Source organism: Pygoscelis adeliae, unplaced genomic scaffold (genome assembly GCF_000699105.1).
Source record: "Pygoscelis adeliae isolate BGI_AS28 unplaced genomic scaffold, ASM69910v1 Scaffold120, whole genome shotgun sequence".
Classification (NCBI taxonomy): domain Eukaryota; kingdom Metazoa; phylum Chordata; class Aves; order Sphenisciformes; family Spheniscidae; genus Pygoscelis; species Pygoscelis adeliae.
In genome coordinates this window covers 2,790,446-2,799,724 of record NW_008824032.1, presented here as the reverse complement: position 1 = coordinate 2,799,724, position 9,279 = coordinate 2,790,446, and the positions used below count along the sequence as shown (strand labels likewise).

Sequence of the window (9,279 nt, the reverse complement as noted above, 5' to 3'; positions counted from 1 at the left end):
TGAGTTGGGGGATTTCTTCCAAGCAATTTTAACTGTTACTTCACAAAATACAGGACTCTGGGCCGCCTTCACTTCCCAAAGTTAACACTGGAAAAATAAATTGCAGAAGTGTCAACCAATATTTGAACAGGTCCTCTTTGGAATCCCACATTTTTTAGATTTTCTAAATCTGTTTAAAAGAAAACCTGCCTTTAACAAAAAAAAGAAAGGGGGGGGGAGGAAAAGAAAGAGAGAAGTATCTTTTCTTCATTCTCCTAAAACTGAACTGACTGAAAGGATATGGGCTGGACCCTTTTAATGCCCCACCCATCAATATCTTTAGGGTCAAATTTAACAGTTAAAAAAAGAAAAACAACTTTACTCAAAATCCGGTTTTGAGACTTGCAGATACTTTCTTCCCCAGACTTGCAGATTTTTTTTCATTTTTTTAATCTCCATTATAAAGGTTTTTGCCCAGGTTTACTACAATGTAAGGAACAGATATATAAGCATTTCCTCACAGTTCTAGATTTTATTGTTAATCGTTAATAATAAAATGATGGCTACTTTAAAAAGTCAAATAAAACCAATAAAAAACATGGTCATTAGAGTATTATATACACACATAACAAAACAGCTTAATACAATTATATCACAGTTTTCTACTGTATCAAAGAGAGCAAAGAGATTCTGATTTCAACTTCAAATAGTCACTTTATATTTACTGTAAAAAAATTAAATGAAATTTTAAAAAAGCAATCCTCAAGTCCAGATGTAATCCCTGATATGTTAACTGCACAGAAAACACAACTTTTGGGAGCAACTGTAAGCCACAGAAGGAACAAATTATTTCTGATGCAAATTCTTATCCAGCAGGAAGAGACTGGCTTCCTAATCTCCAGGCTGCTTTTGAACATAGGTACATTCCCTCATCTCAGTTTTTTCTTGAATTTTTCATTCCTGTATCTTGTGTAAATACGTGCTCCAGAAAGTTTCACATGCATTTTCTATAACCTCCCATCTTCAGCATATCTAACGCAGATATCAGATGCTCATTTGTATTGCTACAGCAGCCTCAGTCTACAATCTTGTGAAATATTTATTCAGTGAAACGGGGTGATGTCACAGCAGCATGTCCAGTTCAGAAACTCGTTCTCGGGACTTCCTATAGTGCTCTGCATGGCACAAATACAGTAAGCATATGGACTTTTTTATACTAATGGCACTGACGTGAAAGCACTTCAGAGTTAAACTGTACATCTGGAGAGGGGGACTACTGTGATCTAGTTGTGGTTCATAAAAAAAAGGTATTAAAAAAAAACAACAGGACTTGAGTGCAGCTTCCTTTACATAATGTGCATTGACAATGCAAACCAGCCTTCTTCTTTTGGCTTTTCCACCTGCAAAAAGAGAAACCAGTTGAAATTCATACATCATAAATTTCCCACAGACTTGCTAGTTAGTGCTGGCCTGTGTAGGATTGCTACGTATCAGTTCACTGATACGTAGCAATTGTCTCCCATAGGCATCACAGAGGTAGTCACACCACCTGCTTTAGAGACCTCATTTAAGCCACGTCTACCTTAAGTATTCCAAATTTCCCCTCTGGAGATGAATACTTTGCTGTTAGGATAGGGAGTCTTGGACCCTAACTTTGTTTCTCTTTATTAATTTAGGTTATTTTGGACATCAGGAAAGACAGTATTAATATCTCCTCATGGTTGCTTTCAAGCATACAAACAGATCTATGACTGGTTTACCAGACTGTACTACTGCCTGGAGTTCCCCATGAAAACATCCTGCTGCAGTCTATTCTTCTCTTTGCACATCAGGAATCAGAAAACCAGATCGGTGACTTTTCTTTGCATTTGGATTTATTTATCCTTCAGCAACTGACTTGTGCAACGGCTAGGTAAGAGCTCGCCTGCCTCTTATATGTGGCTCTACCAGTACACCATAATGATTACTTGAAACTCTCTGCAGCCACCAGTGAAAGACTGCCAGAGGTTCACAGTTCTAACACATCAAGATGCCACAGCAGAAAATGTAGTTACAGGATTATTCACTTGTAAATAACAGCTCTGTGGCAGCAAACAACTAATGTCATTAGCACTCAGGGCTCCCCTTACCAATTGTCCAGAATCCAGACTGCCATGAATCGATTACTATTAGCCTCGGTAGATTTAAGGTATGACTAAGCTCCTCCCCCTTCTTTATCTGTCTTGCTTTTTCCTTATATAACACTGCACTCAAACTTTCTGGCCAAAGATTTTTCAGTCTTACCTTTGGTCTTTGGCTGACAGGAGTCAATTGCACACTTCCTGACGTGGCACTTAGGGGTGAACAAGGTTTGCTAGAGTCTCCTACAGACCTGTAGACATCCAAAATGAGATTGAAAAAGTGAAAAATGGAAGTAACTACTAGAATCATGTCTCAGATCCTGAGTTAGGACCCCTCATCAATAGTCTTGGACAACCGATGTCATCTGTCTTATGTCACATGGCAGGTTTTAAATACAAACAATGGAAGTTGTGAAAAAGCTATTGGACCTTTGTCCCATTTCCAGAGAGTTGAGCGTGATGAAGTCAGGGAAAGCCCATGAAGCCAGAGAAAGACATGGCGATTCTTCCATTGTGTTCAAGTTCTGCTGCATGGGTAATCAAGATACTATAAAAATGAAACAGTAATGGGTTAACTTTTACCTTCTTATACTGGTCATACTGGCAGGGGAAACACTGTCTTCTTTGGAGCTGTCCATAGCAACTGCCGCAGGAATAGACACTTCAATTGTCCTCCTTGCATTTTCTAGGCAATAAATAATAGCTTGATTCTGATGAGAACACAGCAACGTTGCACAACATTCATTTCATTTTCCCATTTTTCAAGGGGCATCACGTAACTCTTCACAATCGCACAGAATATACAGAGCAGACATAAAACATCAGGCTGAAGGTCTATTCAACCCCATACCCGCTCTCCGAAAATGACAGATATTGAAAGCGGCTATGCAGAGCAACTATGGACAACATGCATAGATCTAGAATGATTCTTCCATGGATAAACCCTCTGGCTTTTGGCAATCAGAGGATTAGAGACTTCCAGTTTCTCTACTTTGTTCCTTTAAGATTCTACTTTTCTTGCTGAATTTATGTTACAACAGCCATAGAAGTGCTAAAAGTGTTACGATCCCACTGCATGAGTCATGGCATACGCACCTGCATGCATACGCACACACACACGTGGTCGCTCCTCCACCTCCTTCCTCTCTCCCCCTCAAGTCCTTCCCTTTATGCATCCTCTGTGGTTTAGGAAGGGGGAAAGGGCGGGTGTCCTAGAGCATGTTTACATGCTCACGCACAGTTCTGCCTGTAATTGCAATAACTCCAGGAAAAGATAAAGCAGCCCTCGCCTGCTGGAGAGTATTTTTGTTTATATAGTTACACATGGCAGCTAATCTCTGAAGCTTGAATCAGCAAGAATATTCCCTTCACTAATTTATCTCTTCAGATGACTGGAAGCTTTAGTTATTTCTTTCTATTAGCACTGGCAGTAACTCAAGCAAGGTAGTCTGATGGAAAGAGCACCCAAAGACCAAAAATTAAAATGTGGTTGAGAATTGGATAACCACTCTGCCATGATTTTTAGAAGTCTGATGTAAATACTTAAGTCTTTTTATAAAAGAATGAACGGAGTTCAATCCAGTTGGCGGCCGGTCACAAGCGGTGTTCCCCAGGGCTCAGTTTTGGGGCCAGTTCTGTTCAATATCTTTATCAATGATCTGGACGAGGGGATCAAGTGCACCCTCAGTAAGTTTGCAGACAACACCAAGTTGGGTGGCAGTGTTGATCTGCTCGAGGGTAGGAAGGCTCTGCAGAGGGACCTGGACAGGCTGGATCGATGGGCCGAGGCCAACTGTATGAGGTTCAACAAGGCCAAGTGCCGGGTCCTGCACTTTGGCCACAACAACCCCATGCAGCGCTACAGGCTGGGGTAAAAGGGGCTGGAAAGCTGCCTGGCAGAAAAGGACCTGGGGGTGTTGGTTGACAGCCGGCTGAACATGAGCCGGCAGTGTGCCCAGGCGGCCAAGAAGGCCAACGGCATCCTGGCCTGTATCAGAAATAGTGTGGCCAGCAGGAGCAGGGAAGTGATTGTGCCCCTGTACTCGGCACTGGTGCGGCCGCACCTCGAATACTGTGTTCAGTTTTGGGCCCCTCACTACAAGAAGGACGTTGAGATGTTGGAGCGTGTCCAGAGAAGGGCAACGAGGCTGGTGAGGGGTCTGGAGAACAAGTCTTATGAGGAGCAGCTCAGGGAGCTGGGGTTGTTTAGCCTGGAGAAGAGGAGGCTGAGGGGAGACCTCATCGCTCTCTACAACTACCTGAAAGGAGGCTGTAGTGAGGTGGGTGTTGGTTTCTTCTCCCAAGTAACTGGCGAAAGGACGAGAGGAAATGGCCTCAAGTTGCGCCAGGGGAGGTTTAGATTGGATGTGAGGAAAAATTTCTTTACTGAAAGAGTGGTTAAACATTGGAACAGGCTGCCCAGGGGAGTGGTTGAGTCCCCATCCCTGGCGGTATTTAAAAGACGGGTAGATGAGGCACTTAGGGACATGGTTTAGTGGGCATGGTGGTGTTGGGTTGACGGTTGGACTCGATGATCTTGGAGGTCTCTTCCAACCTTAATGATTCTATGATTCTATAAAAGATTCTCAGCAGAGAGGACTGATTAAAAAGCCTAGTTCTGCCCATCAGTGACTATGTAGCAGAACTGTTCTGCGGACAAGGACATAGCAAAGAACAGATTTACCACGAAGCATGATATTTACAGCAGACTAATTATTAAGAAACTAACTGTAGGAGAAGTTTAGCTGATATGTTTTTATCTCTCTGAAGTAAGGAGTGTTTGTACCACACAGCCATTAACAGCAAGTGTACTGCTGACCACAACCGCTGATCCAATCAGATATGGACAGAGAACTCCCAAAAGGGGAAAAACATTGTCTTACTAGTTCTTGTTTCTCCCGAAGCTGGGTACTTACCAGTATAATTTAGCGATGGGGGCAGAACAGGAGATATCATCGGGGGGACCATATCGGCAGCAGCTAATTTCTGCTGGTCTATTAGCTGCAACAGTTTATCACGTGCTTCTGCACTCTGACGATTCAGCTCTGCTATTCTTTCCTCCAAGCTCTTCGATACCATGAGATGAGTCTACTTGGATAATTGGATAATGACTTCCAATTAAAAACTTACAATTTGTGCCTTCAGGGAGAGCATGCAAGATTCATTCAAGTACTTCTATGCATTTAATTTTCAAACTGAAAGTAAACATAATTATATAGCACCTCCTGTGGAAAATCTGATTTTGTCCCTTTCACTGTCCTGTATCTAGGTCCTTAATTGACTAAATGCAACAATATTTTAAATTGCTCTTCCTACAAATAGGAAAAAACAGCTATTGTCTGTATAATTTTTAAAAAAAAAAAAAGAAAACCCCCAACCATCCAGCAATTAACCATAATTAAGAAAATATTTAATCAGAGAGACACATATTCAGGATGGTGTGGGGAAGCAAAAGCAGATTTCTAGCAGAAGTATCCTGGAACTCATTTTTAAACCAAGTTTTCATCTACTTTGACCCCTTCCCCTCCAGTAATTGCTTCCACAAAAACAACACTTAAAAACATTTGCATCATCTGGTACAACTAAATGACTAAACATTACACAACATAATACAATGTGGAAAGCGACAACATGCTCAGCCTACATTTACATGAGGAACTTTAAAATCTTGAGGATCCTTCATCAAACAGTAACTCAGCCACTGCGATGGAACAAAAGTAAAGACAGTCGCAAGGGCAGGGATTAGGCATTTCTGTGATGTTAACTCCACTCACTGGGGTGCCACTGAATAGCTGCTTAGTTGCAGATTAAAGGTTTTTCTGTGTGAACTGAAGCATTCAAGTTCTCTCCTTCCCAAAGACTTTGGGATTTTCACCACACAGCAGGACAGACAAGCCAGATCCAACTAGTACATACACTATAATAAAGTACTTGCACCAACTTTAATCTCATGGGCTTTTGGGTCACAGTAGCAGAAGAGAGGTATGGCATGGATTTAAATATGTAGTTTACAAGCTTGACAAGAACCTGTGGGTTGGTGCAGTGCCTTCACTGTTAATATTATCCAAGCTACAAGAGGTATACCTGATCACGTTGCAATCACACCTCTTTTTGCAGCATAACCTTGTCCTGAACTTACAAACGTGCTGCACACTTTTCAGCACTCATATACAAAATAGGCCAAATATGAGAAACTATTGTTGAGCTCCTTAGGGAATGATTAAAAAAAAAAAATATCGTGAGTCTCCAAGCAAATGAATGAAGAGAATATTTGTTTTACTACTCTTTTCCTTAAAACAACTGACAACAGGAAAGAAACAGTCTTAAAGCATCAGTAAGCTATGGGGAATCCGATCAACAGAAAGGGGAATCCAGCCCTCCTTTTCTGTTAAATTCTCACCTGTCCTTGTGAAAAGTCTGGACCAGAATTTGCAATTCCTATTGGGTCTGGCTGATGTAGGCAGTCACTTGTGTCTTCAGAGAAGCCCCTAAATTTGTTCAGCTGAGCTTTAATTAGAGAGTTCTGCCGCGTGAGCTCAGCTATCTGTCCCAGCAGATCACCATTTTGAAATAACTCTTCAGCTGTACTGTTTTTTCTAGTGTCACCTGTGCAGGACAGACTGATTTTCTCGTGGGAACTCTCCAAGTCTTTGTCTGCAGGAGGAATTGGTTGCCTTTGAGAGATGAGACAGTTTTCTTCAGTTATGCTCTCTGTTCTCAGGGAGGAAGGTGAGCTCCTTTCCTTGCATGGCTCTCTTTCGGTGTTTTCAGGCGACTGAGAAATGGCTGTAAACACTACAAACAAGGAGTAAAGGAACAGTAAGGAAAGAGACATGTGATCCTCAACAAGGAAACTAACAGTGACTTTATTGCATCAGGCTACTAATAATCAGGCAGGAACTTGAATGGTAACGTCTAGCCTGAATGGTGTTATGTTACTGATCAAAGTCACTCTATGCAAGATCCTGCTGCAAGAACTTACCAGGTTTAATATTTCCTACTGCAAATAATCTTACATTTACATGATTTAATTAGAGATTGAGAGAGAAGTCAGAGAGAAGAAGATTAATTGTTTTGAATTTCTTAGCTGATAGATCAAACGCTACTTCTTAGTTAGTCCTCCATTTTCCAATATCCATTTACCTTACCTAATAAACTGTAAGTTTGTGTTTTAGTTCTGATATTTATACTGGGTTGGTAACAAAACTTTTAGAATAATAAAACAAAATAATACAAGACTTTTGGCGTAATAATAAACTAGTTATTTACTCAGCCCCTAAGAAAGGGGAAGCACTCTAGCCAACAAAAGTAGTTAGGTATTTTTTGTGGTCATCATTAGCAAACTGATAACACACCACACACATGACCAAATATGGTCAGCACTGTCAGCTGCTACATGTTAAGTCCAAGTTGGATTTTGTGATCAAAACCAGATTTTCCATGCTTTATATACCAAATAGCCTATTCCTTCCTAAGCTTTAGCTTTTGCCTCTTGAGCAGAGCATGACATTTAAAAATTTACACATAAATCTGTTTTATGAATATTTTTTCATAAAGAAATATTCAAGAAGTTTAACATTTGTTGAGCCATTTAGTATCCTTAACAGTCTTAAAAGAGTAACGATACATTTCTCACACAGCTAAATTATAGTGAAGTCTAGGAATACAGTTTTATATCCTTGCTTCAAATGACAGACAACATCTGACAGTTCTCAATGGGACTGAAGCCAGATGTTGTTCTTTGCAGAAAGCTACCTTTAGTTCACTTCCTCTTGATCTATTATGTGCCTCTTTGCAGCATAGGTGACCGCCAAAAGCTTGAACTAGATATAAACTTTCAATTGTCCTGCCAAGTCCTTAAATCAAAAGGACTTTCGGGTTAATTTTCTGACTTGGAAAAGACTTACAAAGCAACACAGCTGAATGGGGGGGAAAAAAAGGAGGAGGGAAGGCACAAAACCCCACTACTGTGCCCTGCTTCCTGTCAGCAACCATCAAGCTAGCCATAGACATAATTACTTGCCCCTCAACAACAGAGGGTTACAGGGCTCTAGCACATTCAGTGAGATGCACGTGGTTACGGTGACAGTTGCAGGAGGAAACAGCTAATTTTGAGAGTCACAAAGGGTCCTCCCTTCTGCTCGCTTCATTAAGTTTAAATGAGAAATACATCCCCTAATCACCCCTGATGAACCTTCTTCCTCCCAACAACCAGAATTGAGCTACTGACCTATAAAATTCCTGAAGCCTATGGATACTGACACAAGACTGCGTTAATCTGGTTATCTGGCACCACATAATTTCACCTAAAACTTCTTCAGCCACCTCCTGTGTATTAAATGAAACCCAATGGAAACCTGCTCCCAAAGCTTTTAGAAAAACCTCTGCTGGGAAGATTGGCTCCAAGCAAGAGCACGCAGCCTACAGACATCCTGGTTTGTCTGCAGCATGGGCTGCAGAGGCACTGAATTTCCAGTCTTCAGTGGTCCCACCATTAAAGGTGATGGAGGCTGGATTACACCACCAGCAGATGGAGATCTGGAGATGATGTGCTATACGTCATAGACAAAGAGCTACAGCAAATCATACAGAAGTGACAATCAAAACCAGTACAAAATAAAAATGCCAGTCTGGATTGCCACTGACAGGACTGCAGACAATAGATGGAGAACTGCAGGGGACAGAATGCCTAAAGGAAATCTAGCAACAGGCATAGAAAGAAAAGAAATGCGTATCTGGGTGCAGAAGTAGGATATTCCAGCTATAGGGCCAATGTGTCCAAGCATACAGATTAAAAATATTCCATAGAAAATACATCTCCAAAGGTAGTGCGCAATTGAAACAGTAACACACTACACAGACTCCCAAGTCTACTACAGCCAGAGAAATCTCACCATTCGGGAGGGCAGACAATTCCTGACTGCTCTTCTGGCGAGGTGGTGACAACAGCACAGCTGGCTGGAAGACATGAGATGGCAAGCTTCTACCTGATCCCGCACCACCTGAGGCACCTGGCCTCGGGGGAAACTTGAAAGGAGGTTCTTCCTGTGGGAATTTCAGCATATTCTCCTTGTTGCCTGCATCAGTCCTGGGCTCACAATAGCTCAAATCAGTTTTTTCTAAAGAAAAAGACAAAGCGGGGATAAAAGTTAATGGGAAAAAAAAAAAAAAGGAGAAAAAG

At 41.4% G+C, this 9,279-nt stretch overlaps 1 protein-coding gene across 1 annotated transcript in view; it reads right to left on the bottom strand.

The window, feature by feature from the left end:
* Positions 1-1,294: 1,294 nt before the first annotated feature.
* Positions 1,295-9,279, bottom strand: part of SPICE1 (spindle and centriole associated protein 1) — a 27,586-nt gene continuing 19,601 nt past the window's right edge. The window contains exons 12-17 of the mRNA XM_009330233.1: positions 8,993-9,217; positions 6,499-6,893; positions 5,015-5,186; positions 2,682-2,784; positions 2,263-2,350; positions 1,295-1,379 (exon numbers count right to left, since the gene is read on the bottom strand). Of these exons, the coding sequence (XP_009328508.1) occupies positions 1,326-1,379; positions 2,263-2,350; positions 2,682-2,784; positions 5,015-5,186; positions 6,499-6,893; positions 8,993-9,217 (1,037 nt within the window). The 3' untranslated portion in view covers positions 1,295-1,325. The remainder of the gene's footprint in view (positions 1,380-2,262; positions 2,351-2,681; positions 2,785-5,014; positions 5,187-6,498; positions 6,894-8,992; positions 9,218-9,279) is intronic.